Raw genomic sequence first — 19,027 nt, 5'->3', positions numbered from 1 at the left:
GTTCTGCTTCTTTGCAAAAATGACATCATTCAGTACCAAGCACCTCTGACTCCAGAAGAACGTCTTTCTTGTTCACTTGAGCCCTGGCTGGTAGCAAGCTAAGCATGACCTGCAAAGATGAAAAAAGGTGGGCTTCTGTCCTTTTTTTGCTTCTTAATGGTGGATAAAGTAGTTCCCCCCATAAAAGGGAGTTTTTTGGCTTGTTTTTAACTGTAGAACTTCAAGTTCCATCTCGCCCGCAAAACTCTGATGACTGGCAAAATAGCAAACCGATGATGACATCACACGGGCCAAAAGAGTGGAAGTTAGCAAGTTATAAGAGGGAAGGGATGTTGACTCATTTTTGCTGGTTTCTGTTAACAGGTACTTACTTCTATGACTGATTCATGTTGTAATGAAAGGAATCTGCAGCAATTCAACACCAGGGCTCCTTAAACTTAGACGCTTGGTGCTCTCAGCAATCACTCTTTATTCCACTAAGTGGTCCTGAAACAAAGCCAGGGAAGAGCACATTTAGATTCCCGATAGAAGCAGGAACCTCAAACCTCCAGCAGCCGCACGCTGATAAGTTCCAGTTTCCCACTCTTGCCGTGGCAGGCACCGGGCAGGGTGCAATTCTGTTTTCTGTATTTACCGAGCAAGATCCAGAACAGGTCTTAGGTGGTTCCCAGCTGAACACAAAAAAGGCTTTAGGAGGTTTTGGATGCTAACGCACCACGTCTGCAGATACTGCAGCTTTAGAAGGCCTCGAGGTGAACAAAAACGCTATCAGTCGCTATCAGCCAGGTCCCAAGAAGGACTTAGATGCCTCAAACGGGACTCCAGTGGACTTTGAGCGCGCAAGTCCAAAACGGCAATGCAAAACCCTTCTGCTCAGCAGTCCTGGAAACTCATCAGACACCTCCCTTTTTAGCCTGAAACTTCCCGAGGCATTCGCCGCTCTGCCTGCCAACCGTGCCCACGACTTCCATTGTCTAAGCAGGTCGGCGCCCGGCCCCCACCTAAGCCCCACCAGGATCCAGAAACCAGCAGGAGCAGTACCTCTATCCCCGAAGGGCCCGATCCAGGGCGTGTGCTGAGAGCACACTCAGTGCACACACCCACAGCACTGGGTCCAGTACAAAACACAACAGCTACAGGCACTTTTCTTTAAAACCTCACGCCAAAGAGATGGTGATGCCCACTCCTTTGTTAATAGTCTTGTGGTTACAGCACTGGCCCGGGGACCGGGAGACCTGGGTTGCAGACCCTAATCATCATCGCCCAAGACAGGCCCTGAGCACCGGGCACATGCTGCCAAGGGCACGTGCACCCTCCCTGCCTCCTGCTGCTGCACAACGCCTCCCCTTCAACGGATACAGGATGCGCAGGACTGGAGGAAGCCTCTGCAGCCTGCTGGCTCGGGCCCTTGCTCGGGGGGATGGTCCCGAACTCTGCTTGCACTTCCCTTTAAGCAGTTATTAATCAACCAGCAGAAATAGTTCTGGGTACGAGCAGCACCAGGCAGAACCATTTCCTTCTCTTTTGCAGCAGCCTGTTTCCAAATCTAAACAGCACCGAAAACTTGTTTTCTACACTAAGTTTTATCATCATTCCCCTTGTTCCCAGTCTCCATAATTAAGTACCGAATTCCTCCCCCAGGCAAGGAGGGAGCCTTGTTTATCTCATTAACTGGAGAGTGCTTGAATAAAAATGAAAGGCTTTGTTTTGCTGAGGTAACACCTGTATTGTTCAACCGAAAGAACTGTCAGGTTCGAGAGCCAGCTTAAAAAATAATGAGAAAAATTAACCCAAAATAGTCAAGTTCTGAAATTGTTTTCATCTCATCTGGATGACTTCAGACTCAGCCCTTGGCTACACAGTATTTTTTGTACACCTGCATTGGCATGCTGACACCCATTTGATGTCTAGTTGGAAAATAAGATGAAGTCTAAATAGAGCGTAGCCGAGGATAAAACAGACCAGGGATACGGCTCCTTTGCATAACTCGGTTACATAACACCGTGTTGAGAGCTGTGCATTTAATCCTTCTTGTCATTGGTAAATCCGCTGTCGAAATATCCAGGGCCACTCCCCTGCAAAGTCAGAATATGATGGGGATTTCTCCCTAAGCGTCCCTGCCATTTTGAATTGTCTTCACATATTGATCATCTGTGCGTGGTTACCATTGTTCCAAGAGAAAGAAATAACAGAACTATCAACAGAAAAGAACTGTACCTGCATTGATGAGATTGCAAAAAGCACTTGGCCGAAAGAAGTTGTCAGTTCTAGGTATTGCAATGTGCAAATCAGGGATTTATTCTGGTCTCAGCCTTTTAATCTGACCTGCAGCCTACTGCCTGGAGCGATGATGTTGCAAAGCTCATTGCCAAAACCTACTCAGTACTTAGAGAGCAGGCAAGCAAAGAAAGGGCTAGGCCATGGCAAGAAATGGATTAGTGATTCAGGACCTGATTCCAAGCCTGCTAAAGTCAAGACTGTGGGGGAAGGGGCCATTTCACCGAGCTCAGTGGGTTTTGGAAAACATCTGTAGCTTTGGCACAGCTCTGTGCATCGGGACTGAATGCCCCAGCTTGACACGAGGGGAACTGGGGTTGTTCCAGGAATCTCTCGTATAAATAAGGCATAAATCGCCTTCCTAGATGTGAGGTCTTTTGAACAACACAAAGCTCTGTATGAGCACGTTTGATGATGATTCTTTTCATCACTTCCTACCAACCCGACACAACCACGTAGCTATACTTCATCCAAACATAGCTAGAGAATGGGAGTAATCAACCACGAGACTGGGCTTGAAAAATGCCACTCACGAAAGGGTCCCTGAGAGTGGGCTCTGCATTACCTCCCAGAACAAATTCCCAGAGAGAGACAGACAGACATACAGAGAGAGAGAGAAATCCTTGCTTATGTCCTTTAAAAATAAATGGGTCTAAAACAAGAGCATATCTGTTATTAGGATGATGTCGTAATGATCCCTTGGAGAAAAAAAAACACCAATGTGAATCGATGGTCCTCTTTCAGTTTTAATTTCTTTGGTCACTCTCTCTGCCCAGCCACTCTGGTGGCAGGTCTTTATTTTCATTAAAACGATGCCGAGCTACCCCCTCTTGAGCTTCTCGTTCAGACCTGGAGGCAGAGGAAGCTAGGTGGGGGAATCTTTTAACCGTCGGTTGACTTGGTTTTTCCAGACAGCTCCGGACGGCTGGAAGAATTCTGTACGCCATAACTTATCCTTGAACAAGTGCTTTGAGAAAGTTGAAAATAAGTCAGGCAGTTCTTCTCGGAAAGGCTGTCTGTGGGCACTGAATCCCGCCAAAATCGATAAGATGCAGGAAGAGCTCCAGAAATGGAAGAGGAAAGATCCGGTCGCTGTGAGGAAGAGTATGGCCAAGCCAGGTCAGTAATAGCCCAACACATTCATTGTCAAGCAGTGGCCCACAGACCCTTTTGTTAGGGGCACGCAGCATAAATACACCGAGACTCAAGCAATAGAAGAGGATTTGGATGCTGGGAAGGGAAATGGTCCTCCTGTTTAGGAAGTGGCTGGCAGACGGGAAAAGCAGGAAAAGTCTAAGGATAAAATAAGAGTTGGCTTTGTTCCCAACATTGCTAATGGGACACGTCAACCACGTCCTGTACAGCCATTTCAGGAGCATCACTAAAATCCTAGCCACACCTCGAGCAGGGGACAACCTCAATGCAGAGCAGGCAATACCTGGCAAGAGTCACATTGTAACTTGGTTTTGTTCCATTTCTCTTTTTAGAAGAGCTCGACACATTGATAGGAGAGAAGATGGACAAGCTGAGGCCTTCCGTCATGGCCTGCAATCCAAATGGTGTCACAAGTTCATCGGGCGTTTCCAGACAGATGTTAGTCCAGCCCCACTCCCTGTGTGACCCGTCCCTCTCGTCTGCTATCCCACAGTCTTTGCATGCTATTCATCCACCAGGACCGTTATGTGCCAAGAACCCACTACCAAGTTTGCTCAGAGGGCACCACTCCTCGTGCTATGCATCATCACAGGGCTTTCCTCCAATCTCGACTACGTTAATGCAGCAATCACCAGGAATCCCTCAGACCATATTCCCTTCTGGAGATACCCAAAGTGAACTCAGGGCACAGCCTAGCACCACCCAGGACTCCCCCTTGCCAGCTCAGACCCCTCCTATACATGGCATGAAGATGCTGACAGAGCAGTCCACGACCCGAACGATGCAGGACACGCTCATGCAAGACGGCGACCTGAGCAATGACATCGACGCCCTTAATCCATCTCTGACTGATTTTGATCTCCAAGGTAAGTGCCTCATCTTCCACTGACGTGCGCTTTCTCATTGTGTGCATTGCCAAAGGAGATCTGACCCGCACAAAATCTTTTCCCCAGTGCCCTGAACACAACCAAAAACACCTATGAGTAGACTTATGGGTCTCACTTCCCTGTCCTTGTTGACTTGCCCTTCCCACGGTCCCAAAAAGTAGTCCAGGATGTTTCACCATCTCCTGCAGCAAGGCATGAATAAAGAAGGTTTCCAAGACAAGACAAATAGACTCAGAGCTAGAAAAATAGCTTATACGCCCTCATCTCTGCCTCTACTGCATACGGCAGTGAGTCTCTCAAACTCCGTCTTCCACATCTCCACATATATTTCCCCAGAGAAAAGTACCCAAGCACAGTTACTAAACGCACATCAGAGATCATCGCATAAAAGTGAGGAGACATGACTATGTCTGATTATGCTTTACGTAGAAAATTTTGGGTTCCTTTCATCCTTTATATTCTAATACCTTCCACGTCTTTGTTCAAAAAAGTGCAATCTATCCCCATGTAGCGCTTCAGAGATTTGGCTGGGCCCTGAATGGACTTCCTAAATTTGATCAAGTTCTCCCAAAGGATTAATTATATATTGCTGTCACCAAAATTTCTCCTCCTAGCAAAACATTAGTTCTTTTGAATGGCTGTGGTGCTCAAACCTGGATCAGGCACTTCCAAAGGATAAAAACAGTTAGTGAAAGGACCAAGTATAGGTAACACAGCTATAGATTAAAGGCCGCAACTTTCCTACTGCATACGTAGCTCTTGTCCTTTGCACAGGACAACAGGCACGCAAGTTCCCTTCACAGAGATGCAGCAAAATCAGCGCGCAGCAGGAGAGCGTGCAGATGCACAGAGCAACGCCAGCAATTTGTTCTAGCTCCACTGACAGTAGGGTTAAGTCGATGGACAACACCGGTGGGTCCAAATGGCGAAGGAACCCACGTGCTTGGGATCCTGTGTTTGCATCCACGACGGCCGAGTGAATGCATGTGTGTGTGCACACATCTGTACGGTGCAAGCAGCAAGAGCTCACATTTCACGCCTGCCTTCTGCCTTATCTCCTTTTTCAAATAACTGGGGGTCCCTATCTATCAGTAACAAGCCAGACTTATTACAAACCCTGCCTTCACTGGCACTGGGTATGTCAGAACAGCTGTGGGTGCAAACGTGGTGACAGCTCTCCCTGCCACAGAAAATCTCTGCTGATTTTGTGCAAACTTTTCCATAGAAGTTTGCACAAAAACTGAGCAGAAAGCTACAGCCCTGATGCAGTGATTAAACTTATTCTTTAGTGTCACCCTTGTACTCTGTCATTCAGGGGGAAAGGGGGAGGCGGGTACATTCTCAGCAGCATTTCCAATCTTTGCTCATCACAGAATCACAGACAAAGAGGGTTGAAGGGAGCTCAGGAGGTCACATCTAGTCCAACCCCTGCTCATAGCAGGACCAGCCTCAACTAGATCACCCCATTCCCAGCCAACACTTTGTCTAGCCCAGACTTTAAAATTTCTAAAGATGCAGAGCCCACAGTCTGGCAACCTGCACGTGCACCAAACTGATTTGCACATGCAGCTGGATTAATTAGGCCTGCAGATTGGGCATCAACATTATTGGTAGATCTGCCCCATAAATCGCCCCCAGCAGCTTGCAACTCAGCTGGTGCCTCTTCCAGCTGACAGCCAGGTTATGTCTGTCCACATTTGAAAAGCGAGCTAGGAACTCTTCTTCGATGAAGGTCTGTCTTCCGCCACTTTGGGATTAGTCATGGAGGCAAATCATGGGGAAAAGCCCGTTCTGGCTCCTTTAGCACAGGTGTGTGTGGCGGGAGGGGTACACCCACCAGCAATCCCTTGCCTAAAGGACCATGAGTGCAGACACAAGCAGAAGCTCACCCGGAGCGTTTTGTTTTGTTATAGGAAATCTCTGGGAAGAGCTGAAAGACGACAGCCTGGCTGCGGACCCCCTGGTTCTCATCTCATCCTCCCCAGCCCCCTCCCAGTGTTTGCCTCCACACTGCCAGGTGGATGGCGGCAGCAGCAGCAGCACCCCCCACGCCAGCTTACCTGACCTCCAGCTTACCACCCTTTACTCGGCATTTATGGAAGCGGATGCAGTGTCTACACCCTACTTGAGCAATCCTGGTTCGAAGCCCATAGCATTAGTGTGAACCACAAGCCAACCTACCTGCTGTTATTTTTGTCCCAACACTCTAGCACCTTCAGCTAAAATAAATCAGTACCGTGTCCAGCCACGTAAGAACTCGCTCTTTTTTTCGAGAGCTGGCCTGCAGGAAATAGAAGCCTTCTCTAAGCCTACTTGTAAGAGAGAATATTAAATGCTGGAAAAAAACCCACATGGCCTGCTAGTTTAAAGATAAATTGAGGCTGGCCAAAAAGGCACCGGCAGCTTTTCTGCATCTTCCCGAAATAAAAAATGAGCTGAAGAAAACACACAGCTGTCAAATATTTGTATGGGAGCCTCTTGCGATTGAACATGTAAGTCAAGGCAAACAAAAATAAAAATATTCCCAAGAAATACCTCTCAAGTCAGTGATGTCCATGCCTTCTGCTGCAGACCATGACAGAAAATGCATGTTAAAAATGTATTCAAAAACACGCACTGGTCTTTGACAAAAAGACGTGTGCATTTAAAAGCTTGCAAACATTACAAGACAGAGGACTAGTATCCTTAAAAAAAAATATACAGCAATAATCATATTTTTCTGGGAAGTTTCACAAGTTTTACTGTAAAGAAATCAAAACCTGTTTTTAAAAAAAATAAAATAAAATTAACAATTAGTTTGACCCCTGACTTGGATGAAAATGATACCTATTGGGCACGTCTACACCTGCATTAATGCACCATAGTTACTGCGCATTAAATTTAGCAGGTACTAACTAGCAACCGGCACTATTATGCAGTAGCACCAGCAGATGCCCTTTTAGTGACACTAATGCATGGTAGACTAATTCTACGGCACATTAGCACAGCTTTTGCCATGACATGCTAACGCTTAGTCTACTGAGCATTTTTTTAGTGTCTCATGAAGATGTGCCCATTTATTCCTTCATTTTCATCTGGATAACCGGAGAAGAATACACACCATTTAAATCCAGATGTTTCAGAACACAAACATAAGCACATAAAAAACCACAGGTACAATGGTGTTTTGGTTTTTTTTATAAAGTAACTATTTATTGAATATATTTGTACTTGAACAAGATAAAATGCTTCTTGAAAAATGTGATGCCAGGAACTTTAAAACATTTCAGCTGAGGAAAAAACACTCCCTAAAAATCATCCCATTTGTTTTAGGAAGAGGAAAAGAGAAGGGAGTGATAGATGCTGGCAAGGCGTTACTCCCGTATACACATGCGTTTTGGACAGAATACCACCTTTGCGGATAAATTTTTTGCTGATACAAAGTCCATAAGAGGGGAAACCCCCAGTTTCTCCTTTGCTATTCTGTCAGGAGAGAACTCACTTCTATGGATAGTAAGGAATGCCCAAATGCCACATTCAGATGGTCTAGTCGGTGCAACCAGATTCAGCATCCAGGTCTTCCTCCAAAGAATCGCGGGGTACATCTCACTGCAAAGCTGGCCTGGGCTTGCCAGTGCGAGTGGGTCATCTCCGCCGTGACGTCCTGCCCATGTGAGACTTGTGAAACAGCACTTGCAGCAGTGCTGAACTAGCCGCATGCTAGGACATCCCCTGACTATTTGCAGCCCCTACGCTCAGCCGTTCTGCGAACGCATTTGTAGGCTGGCAAGGTTCATTGGGCAGATGTGATCTCTTTTATTAGGCCAGCTGAATCATCGGTAAAATGGTTCTTCACAAGCTTTCAGGCATAGGGAAAGTTGCTTACGTGACAGCTGCTGCTGGTGGCAGTGATGCGAGAACAGTGCTCAACCCCAGGTGGAGCTACCAAAGGTAAAAGTGAACTACATTTGGGAGCAAGAACTTTTAATGAGCATGCCATTCAGGAATCAAATCTACGGACCACAGGCAGAGGCACAGTGCACTCTCTCAGATGCTGTGCTATGGAAAGGCAGAGAAAAAGGAGTGAGTTCAAACACTGAGTCAGGGCAGAAGAACAGAGGAAACAGTACAGAAAATGCAACCCAGAAGAAATTGTGGGATATCACCGGAGGACTATTAGCACACCCACTGATTAGCCTGGGTACTCAGCACAAAGTGGCCAAGTTGCCAACCTGAGCTGAACCAGACCAGCTAGAGCAGGGTCACGGCCCCCCGAAGCCCATGTTAGACCCTTTCCTGTGTGGACGAGAGGGAGCTGAGGAGCAGCATTGAACCCAGGCCAAATGCACCGTGCAGACGTGTCCCTCTGAGACTATCAGGGCACAGACAAGTCCAACCGGCATTCCCATCATCATCCAAGCAGCCACGGGGAGATGCAAGCTGCTGAACTCATTCCCCCGTCGATGCTCAGCAGGGACTAGGGGTGTGGGAGTGGAGTGAACGAGCTCTTGCACCCGAAGAAGCTGCAGATACAGCAAGCTGATCGTGCAGTGTCCAGATGCTGTAGTGCGGTGGTTCTCGTCCAGGGCAGGACCAAGTCACTGCAGCACAGCAAGCACCATGGCACAAAGCAAGAGCTTCTCTCCAGGCCTAGGCGGTGGCCCTCCGCGACTCCAGCAGGCCACCGAGAGGCTCCGAAACCCCGCGAGACTGGCAGCTTCTCGTCTGGGGCAAACATTTTTGTGCCGTTTAACAAAGCTTTTCTACACTTACTAGAAAAGCATCGTCTCAAAAAAGTCCCATTTCTAAGCACAGATTTGTGATGCATTGGTTATCCTTCGGCGGAGCGATGACACATCAGTCGTAGCCCATTACATTCAAATTCCAGAGCTTTTGCACACTGCACAGATGACGTTTGGGGGGAAAGAGAAAGTTAAAACTTATTTTAAAGGTTGCTGCACTATCACCCAATTTGTGCTGACAGCCTAGGGATTTCTGGCCTGGTTTAATCTGCCCTTAAGGGTTGAAAAGATCACATATGTAATCTGGGGAGGAACATGAGCCAGTGAAGAAGCTGCTGCATCCAAGACCTGAAAGGCACTAACATTTGTTTAGCTGCCTTTTTGCAAAACAGAAACGACAAACAACCGTGGACCCCACCGCCCATCCCGGTGCTCCCGTGCTCCCTCTGCTGTCTCCCTAATACAGTTCCCCAAGCCATGCCGACATCATCCATGGCAGAAAACCAAAGTAATGACAATATTCATTGCAACTCTGAACTCTGCTGGACAGGACAGGTGAAGAGAAAGAAAGGTGCGTGTCCCGAAAGGAAAAGGACAAATTTCAGGGAGAAAGACATTTGATGTACAAGCTTCCAAAGACGTGAAAAACAACAGGATCTTTTTGAAAGAGCCAACTCCTCCTTTTCTTACAACATGCTATTAATGCAGCAGCACCTTCGAAAATGTCAGCGCTACGTTTTCCAGCTATCAAAAAATAATAGAGCAATGTTTCTGTTGCAAAGCACCCAAAGCCCTCAACAGGTCAGCATGTTTCGGACATCATGGGTTCCTGTTTGAAATCTTTTTGGATTTATTTGTGATTCACATTTGCACACTTAACACTGTGCAACAGCCCACAGCACCCTGGAAAGGATCTCAAGGCACCCCAGGATGCCACAGTCGCCCGGCTGAGAATCACTGGTCTAGCAATTCCTCCGCATATTGTAAATTATAACACTCATATTTACAAGTATAAATAAGAGGAGCATTTGCCCCAGTGTACCCTGACTATGGGGCTATAGTGCTTGCTGCTTTCTCATAAGTTGAAGGTAGTCAACACTTTCTTGGGGTTGTGCAAAAAACCTGGGCATATCAAAAGCAAAAGGAAAAATAGCATATATGTTGCACAGGCAGACAAGGTTCTTTGGGTAAATGTGATCTCTTTTATTAGACCAACTAAATAGTTGGAAAAATTGTTCTTTGCAACCAACACCCCCATAATCTTGCATGGCTTTTCCATGAATGTTCACATGATGATCCCATGATATATTGTGACCAAATCAAAGCAGGCTAGCCTTGCTGTAATTTATTTATAGAACATTAATGATACTGATATCATTACACAAGGAAATAGTGACTCTGGTTAGTCCTTTTGTAAAATAACAATGGATTAAAATAGGGTTTTTTCCTCATATTATGAGGGGTAATTTAGGGCAAAGACTGGAAACTATTATCTAATTTGTGACTGTCCACCAACACAAACTGCTGTTTTACATCGTTGATAGTGCTGTAACATTCACCTAACACTCTCATCGTGTGTTTCAGTTGAGACCTGGTACACCAAAAACATTCCTTTGCCTTCAAATTCTCTCCTCACAAACTAACATACAGCAATAATTTCAAAAGATGCCAAAATAAATAAAATAAAATAAAAAAAATCAGAGGAAACTTGTAGTGTTTACCATAATTCCATTGTTTTGTAGGGGATATGATGAGTGATTTTAGGGAAAGCTGGTCCAACAAGCCTAATTCCATTCTCTGATGAGCCTGGATGTCTGGCTCATAAAGACGGACAGAACGTGTTTAGATTATTGTAAAACATTTGCCCCAGGACCATATAGCATCCTAATTTTTAAAAAATTGCATTTCTTAAGTAGAGGGAGACCCAGATAAGTGACAGAGCTCAAGAAGTAGCCTTCAACATGGTCTCACCCTCAATGCAGACAGGGCCCTGGGAAGGAGGAAGGCATGGCGCATCTGCTGAGTGCGAACTGGGCCTGGGGAGCAGAGATGGGGCAGAGGGGACCAGCAAATCCACACTAGTGGTCAGTGCCGGGGACAAAAAGGGGACTATTAAGATCCCTACGTGTATGTGCAGGGGAGGAGGAGGCTCATTTTACCTCTGGATATGCCTCACCGAGGCTGATGCCAGACCATCGCAGATGGGGTTGGTGTCCATGCATCAGCAAGGGGGCTGGAAAATGCAAAGACTGCAGGAAAGAGCTATCAAAACAGCTGGGAGGCTGGAGAAGAGGCCTGGCAACTCAGTCTATCCAGCTGATCAAGAAGACCGAGCGGCGACGCTGTGAAAGTACATCCTCAGCGTGAAAAGAATAAGTGCCAAGAGACTCTTCTCTCCCAGCGACGGACAGAAGAAGAAACCTGGCTGGAGGCAGATGCCACAACAGCCGAAGTTAAGTTAGCCATATTCCAAGCAATGGTGATTAACCATCAACCAAATGAACGAATGGATTTCCTGCCTCCGGGCCTCTTCAGATTCAAGCCAGACAGATGCTCTTCTAGACACCTGCGGTAATCACCCCCAAGGCATTGGGCTCAGTACAAGGGGAACTGCGTGAAGTGCAATGATTGTTGATGGACAAGAAGTGAGAGGATCTAGGGCCCTTCCAGGAGTTAACCTCCATGAACCAATGGCTGCCAACATGATCCAGCCCCACACCTGGCTAGGACTTTTCAGTAATGTGTTTAACTACACAATAAGCACCACATTCAATACGGTTCATAAATACTTGTAGAAAAGGCAGTCACGGATGTGTTAGCAATTCCTTACACTTCAATAGCTCAGCCATTTGAAAGTACTAATGGGTTTATAGATTAATAGTGAGTAAAATTTCACATTTTATATCTAAGCTGCTGTTCAGTAAGTGAAAAAGTATTTGAAACCATAATAAACTTCATATTACAGACATAAAATTAATAAAGAACTCCACTTTTAGTACTCAGACTATAATTGCTTCATTTCCTTGCTATTGTCTTGGATACTGTTGCTGGTTAGGATTCAGTTATTTCAGCTAAAGAGCACCAAGTCAAAATGGACTGGATTTCAGACTTCGTTGAGTTTACAATAATGCCTAATCACAGATGATGTACTGAGAACATTACAAAAGTGCTAGCATCTGTTTGAAGTACTTCAGAGCTTGCAATGCTTTGTGTCTGGCAGCAAGCATCACATCAACTTTGTGCATCTGATATGATATCTCAATGATACTATTCTGCAGTGTTTTACATAAACTCGGTCATTATTGTGGCTTCCATTTGAAAACCGAGAATGCTCTGTACAACAGATCAGGCTTTCAAAAGCATTCTTGGGGAGATGCTTTGACTACTAAGATTCATTTGGTGATAGCTTCATGGAAAGAGCATATGCACTCACGCAGAAGCCTGCACAGTTAATGTGAGTGGATTGTTCCCCAAAGCAGCGTTCTGGGTGCAAACTGCTCCGTCTACAGAAGGCTGCTCAATTAAAAACTGCCATCTCTTACTAAGATTTTCAGTACACCTTCCTACCTTCTGACAGCAGCTCATCAGTAACAACAGAAGAGTCACAATCTTGGGATCCAGCCTACTACATACACCGAGAGAGCACAGACAGAGAATATCTGCATTAAATACACATGCCATAAAACTTCCTTTTCTTTACACACAGAATTTCGGTGTGGTGACAAAGCTCTAAGTGGTGACTTTGACTTCAATGCCAAATGCATTGTCCAGCGATCAGACCTGATCATTGATAGAGGAGTGCACGGCAGACGTTTTAATAAAATAGTGGGGAAGGCAACCTGGGGACAGTGGCCTGCCTGGGACTGCCGAAACCCAGGTCACAGGGTTTTTCTACATCCCCCAGAAGACTGGACGTGGAAGCGTTGCCCCAAACAAGAAAGCAAAGAGAACACACGTCTTTCTTAGAGTATACATTTTATGTTATTAAAATACTTTCTTATTCTGTCCCTCACTACAATATTAATAATCATCACCATCAGGATGTCTACAGGGGCAGACAGCTGAAATCTCAGTGTTTTTATAGGTTATCCAATAATGTTTCTAAAAAGAAATCTAAGATCACTGAACACTTCTGGTATCGAATTTTAAGAATTATTTTAAAGTACTTAGTCATCTCTAGCTGATATTTAAATTGCAGGTTTGGTGCAAGTTTTTTAATACTTAAAAATAGACACTTTGGGTAATACATGACCAGACCCTGCTCTCATAATCACACATTCTCCTCTTGAGGACACTCATTTCCAATTTATGAAATATTGAGAACATAAAAGTGTCATCAGGATCTCTAAATACCCCCATGAAAAAGTCCCCATTGACTTCAAGAGGTTTCCACTCAGGACCTTTTCCCCATAAGCAACCCAAGGAACTGCCCTATGGAGACCAAACACAACAGCAGCAAGCAGCTACTACTACCTGCAGAGCTGGTTGCTTTATTCATTCTGAAATGACCAAGTCTTAGCATCAGTTGCTCCAGCTGAGGTGGCTTTGCAGCAAGGCAGGGTTTCAGGTACACAGGTTTTCTCTGGCCCCCTTGAAGGTCTGCAAATAGCCTGGGAAAATCCAGGAGTTTTTCCCCTGATAACTTGTCATGCAATTTGCACCTAGCTCAGCTCTTGTTAACCATTTCACTCCATCTCCTTCCTGGGGGTCTCTCTGGGGGGCTGCCTTGGGGAGTGCAAATGCTTGCAATGTTTAAGCAAATGCCAAGGGTCTAACCTGGCCACACGCGTCCTGGGGCATGTGGGCAACTTTGGGGGTGCAGGGGCATCGGGTGGAGATGCACAACACTGGTAGCTGGGGTAGCATCCTGCCCTCACCTGTCCCCTGGGTGCAGAAGCCACTGCACCCTGGCCCAGGCTCTGCTCTCCACCGGGCTGCCCGACCCTGCATGCAACTGGTGCTCAGTGCATTGGGAGGCACCACTGGCAGACCCCACCTCAAGCACCCAGGCTTCCCTCCCCCTCTGACACCTCCAGAGCCCTCACACCTACTCTCCCCAAAGCTCCCCTGTGAAATCTTCCACTTCCTCAGAGCCCCTCCCAACTCTTCTCCTGGCACCCTAATAAAGACCCCACAAATGGCCACTCACCGAGCCCTGGTGCCCCTGGCAGAAGCATGTGGGGTTTCATCCTCTCGTTACCTCTATGCACGGCCTGTGCAACAAACTTAGCACCTATCCCAAGCCCACAGGCAGCAGCGAACAAGACGCTGCCACGCCAGGCCTGCTGAAAAGAGGACCTGGGGACAGATGCATGCCCCAGGCCTGGCAATGCAGAAGTGAAGCCACTCCAGGAACACCTGCAGGCACGCTCAAGCAGAGGGATTGGGAACAGGTGCAAGGGATAACCGCTCCTAGTGCCTGTACTGCTGTTTTAGGGTTTTGGGTGAGCATGACAGCAGCCCTCCAGGGACGCACCATAGGCATTTGTCCAAGGTCACCAGGGAGCCGGACCCAGGCCCTGCAACACAGGGTCCTTCCCTTCCTCATCTCACCACAGTTCACAAGACCAATACGACTGTGCTGGTGTGGCCAGTAGTCCTCTCACATGCAGACAGCCCAAAACCAAAACAGCCGTGGTTCCTATTGTGTCCTCGTAAGAAATCCCCAGCTAGCAGGTTGCTCAGCAGATCGGCTACATTAGTTTAAAATAGTGCAGGGGGATGATTCAGAGGCAGACACCCTCAGCGCTTGCACAAGACAGCTTTGGAGAATGGGTGTAGGCGGTTTTAACTTGGCACTGAGAATGAAAGATCATTCAAGAAACCTTGCCTCTATCAGAAACTGTTCAGAAGGGAGAAACTCCACACACATCCAAGATCACGCACATGCCGAAGAAAGTAACTTGTACCTGTTTCGCGAGCAAGGAACTTAGGATCCAATCCTGAAAACTTTGACTTCATTTCACACCCCTAATAGTCCCAACATGTTCATACCCATTTTCAGGTGCTGGCCTAAATAATTCCTGAAAGGCTTTGGTGAGCTGCACCTAGATTAAAGGATGGTTAAAGGAATTACGGGATGTTGTGCTTATCCCAAGCACAAGTGTTTGCACCCACAGCAACAGCAGACAAAGAAGAGCTCAAGTTGGGCAGCACCACATAGCCTGCCTAATTTGACCTCCCAAAATAACTTGCACCATATGACAAAATCCGTCGATTGTGATCGATGGTTTTAACAGGCATCCCGACTGCCCATTCAGAAATCCTGAAGCCAGTCCCACAAGGTGAGAACCCCCCCAGACACGTGCTTGTCCAGAAATAGTGGGGAGAAAACCCCACGCCTTCCCAGACACATGCAGCTCACCTGCACGTTGTTGGAAGTCTCCAGTTCTAATATTTCTTGCTGTGTTATCCGAGTGTTTTTTTATTATTATTATTATCCTGTGGGACTAGCTAGTCAGCAAGAATTAAAATACACCTTAAAGCAAAACATAGACTCTGGCTTTTGGGGTCTGGGTGCAGCAAAAACCTAAACCTGCTTACTGTTTTCATCCCTTCTGAAGTATCCTCAGTTTGCCCGTCCACCTAGCAGCGAGGTGCACAGTACAGAAAAGAGCAGCGAGGGCCAAGCTTTGTGTGTGCCACAAAGCAGCCCGATGCCATCCCTGAGCGCCACTCCAGTCTCCTACCCCTGCCCCATCTGCTGCTCTGCTTTCTGCTCCGGCTGTCACAGGATCATAGGAAAGCAGGACTGGAAGGGACCTCACAAAGTCATCTAGTCCAGCTTCCTGCTCAGAGCAGGATCATCCCAGCTAAGTGCCTTGTCTAATCTGTTCTTGAAAACTTCCAAGGATGGAGGTTCCAGTTTCTCTAGGTAGCCTGCTCCAACGCTTGACCACTCTCATAGCCCAAAATTTCCTCCCAATCTCCAACCTGAATTTCCCTTCCTGAAGTTGTCACTGTTGCCAGTCCCCTCCTGGATCTGCCACATGCCGCACACAAGCTGCCCAGGCCACGAGCTGCCCACCCCGGGAACGCAGCACTGCAGACAGGGAGGCACCAATGTTTGTGATGTGGTTTTTGGTCTCTTGCCACTCCTGGGTGCAATGTATTCTGTTCCCTTTTTAAGCCACGCTGGGCTTTGCTTGGGAAGGGGGGGCACAAATCCCTCAGAGCACTGGGCTACTGGCTGCTCCTCGCCTGACCCCGCACGCCAGCTGAAATCTCACCCTGAAACCTGCTGAGGGCCACTCTGGGGATACTGCCACCTTTCCAGGATGAATCAGCAGTCTCCATTTCAAACCTGTTCGACTGGCAAAGTCCCGGCGGCCTCTAGCATTCCGGCTTCTCTTGGTAAAGTGAACTAACTACCTCTGCTAGATTTCATTCACACCCAGTCCTCCAGCACAGCCACCTTCCAGGTTTCCTTCTGCAGCTGCAGGAGATTTGGGGATTATTTCCCACACAGCTGTAGTAGGGACATTTTGTAAAACAAATCACTGTTTGTCCTTATCCCTTCTCTACCTGTGCATGATTTCTATCCTTGCAACTCCTCCCAGGTATTTTCATTTACGGACTTAATTAACAGTTTGCTCCTTCTTCTAGATTAACAATGTTATCATGAAATAAAACACGACTTCATTACTAAATGGCTTGCCTCAGTTTTCAAAAGTGTTTGGAGCTCACCCAAGTGCAATTACCGCTACTTACCTAAATTCCCCTTGTAGTCTCAATTAAATATACTATACAGCCTATATTCACCTCTTGTCCTAAATTACTGTTTATAAAAACTGCTGCATTGTATAATGTCCTTCTGCATTTACAAACCTGCTTTGGATCCTGCAGAGAGAGAAGTGCATGCTGTTTGCTTTTGCTAAAAACCAGTTCTCATGCCAATGCTGGGATCCACAGCAACCTGGAAAATGATTCAATGAAGGGAATAGGAAGAACGTCAGTGATACTGATGAAGGGCAAGCCGGAGCAAGAGATTTTGAGAATTTTCTTTTAAAGTGACATTTGTAATACTAAAAAAACTCCCCATACGTAGTGCTTGAATACATGTGAATTGTAGAAAGGTTTGTTTTCTTCCCATTCTCCAACATATTTGTATACACTGTGTAAGTATTCAGCGCTAGGCTCCATAAGCACATTCAGAAGGAAGAATTTCTCACTTGCCAAATCCTTATGGGACTTAAAACTCACATTTATTCTGTATAAATCCTGAAGAGTAGCAAAACTCAATTGATCTGCCCTCAGTTTATCCATCAGTGCAATATTTCGTTTTATTTTTTCAAATGAAAAATCATTTTGTTGTTGAAACTATGCCTTATATTTGTTTAGCTACTGCTTCTGCTATCTAAGCGAGAGTACGAGGGGAAACGGCCCTCTGCCACTTGTTTTCTATGCTATTATGCATCATTGGTATCTCAGCTGAGTTATGTATCTAAGACTTCGAAACAGTCTGCTTTATATTTATAAATTTTTCTTTAAAAAACCCCAACTATTTTGTTAAACAAAACAATTTAAAGCAAGTCTGGGTTATATTTTCCAAAATGAAAGAAAAATATGTATATTGCCATAGTCCAAGGAGTCTTAATTCAGTTCCCCTCAGCTGTGCTGGCATTCATAACCACACGCACCATCACTTGGACTGTGAACTGATGCTAAATAATGTGTATTAGTTACAAAGATATTCATGTTGAATGCTACACTGTAACTTCCAATAAAATTAAAGAAACAATAGTCTAAGGCTAATGAAGATCATTTTTCCATGGTGACTTTATTTTAAGCCCCATGTTACCTTTAGGCAGGGATAGACAAGAGCACGTGCATTTGAAACATCCATTTCCAAAATCACTCAGCGAACATGGAAACATTTCAGATTGTGTGAAACTCTCTCTGGGGAGAGGGCAAAGTTTCACTCAGAAAATCATCAAATCCACGTGCAGGTTCATTTTTGTTTCAGGGGACATCTAATTAGAGGTTTTACTATTAAAGCTATTATATGAAACTGCTCTTGCAGCTTTATCACAAGGAGTGAATTAATTTTGTTTTACCTCCTTTGAAGGCAGGCAGAAGCAGTTTTGCGTAGGCTGCAGCCGTGACCTGATAAGGCTTCATATTCGGAGGAGTGAGATTATGGCTCAGGAAGGTATTTCAGTGCAGAGAAAGGCTTTGGGCCAGAAGATGCTGGGCAGACATATCCCCCCCCACGCTTGCCCAGTTTCTCCCAAGGAAGCAGGGGCAACCTTAGAGCAACCAGAAGGCAATTTCCTTTCCCCACTTGGAAGAGGGCAGGAGACGGCACCCAGGTGTGCGAGGCACAAGGAGAGCAGGATGCCTCCAGGCAGGTGTGCGAGGCGAGGCAACCTGAACGAGGCGGACGGCTGTTGATTGGCAGCATACTCATCACGCTGCACGCCTTGCCGACCGGCTCCTCCCCATCAGTGGCTAAATCCTAGAGGGACACTGCCACAGCACGTCTGGGCCCCAAACTGCACTCCACAAACATGCTCTACAAGACATCACAGATCCAGTCACTCCAGACCTAAACTTTGCTTCCTCTGGAGAGTTTGTAGTCAAACACTGAGCTCAGGCCTGCGAGAGCCACCCCTAAAAGCCTTGTACAGACTTTGTTGGAGGAGACCTCTCCCCAGACTTTTGCAACCCCACATTTGCAGTGTTGCATTAGTGCAAGACTGGCACGGCAGCCTATACTTTGGCTGCGTGCTTGTCTCTTCTTCCTATGCACGGCAGCCTCTTGGGGACTCTTCTATTATTTTCTTTCTGCCCAAAGTCTGATCATTTCCCAGGTCACCGGTTTCTGAAAATTACCCTGTATTCACTTACCATATTTTATTTCATGTTTAACCAGTCCCCTGTGATATCCACCAAATATTCCTTCATACTTAAAGAGAAGAGCAAGGATTTTTGGGGGTGCTATCTGTTATGAGACTTACTGTATAGCTGGGAGGAACATAAGCCAGC

General features: G+C 46.3%; 1 protein-coding gene across 2 annotated transcripts in view; it reads left to right on the top strand.

Moving 5' to 3' along the window:
• Positions 1-6,766, top strand: part of FOXN1 (forkhead box N1) — a 37,747-nt gene extending 30,981 nt beyond the window's left edge. For both annotated transcript variants that reach the window (XM_019545841.1, XM_019545840.1), the window contains exons 9-11: positions 3,189-3,396; positions 3,765-4,298; positions 6,233-6,766. In XM_019545841.1, the coding sequence (XP_019401386.1) occupies positions 3,189-3,396; positions 3,765-4,298; positions 6,233-6,483 (993 nt within the window). In that variant the 3' untranslated portion in view covers positions 6,484-6,766. The remainder of the gene's footprint in view (positions 1-3,188; positions 3,397-3,764; positions 4,299-6,232) is intronic.
• The last annotated feature ends 12,261 nt before the right edge of the window (positions 6,767-19,027 follow it).

Source organism: Crocodylus porosus, unplaced genomic scaffold (genome assembly GCF_001723895.1).
Source record: "Crocodylus porosus isolate Cpor-Errol unplaced genomic scaffold, CroPor_comp1, whole genome shotgun sequence".
NCBI lineage: Eukaryota > Metazoa > Chordata > Crocodylia > Crocodylidae > Crocodylus > Crocodylus porosus.
Note: the sequence above shows the minus strand (reverse complement) of the source record. Positions and strands in the feature narration are given on the sequence as shown.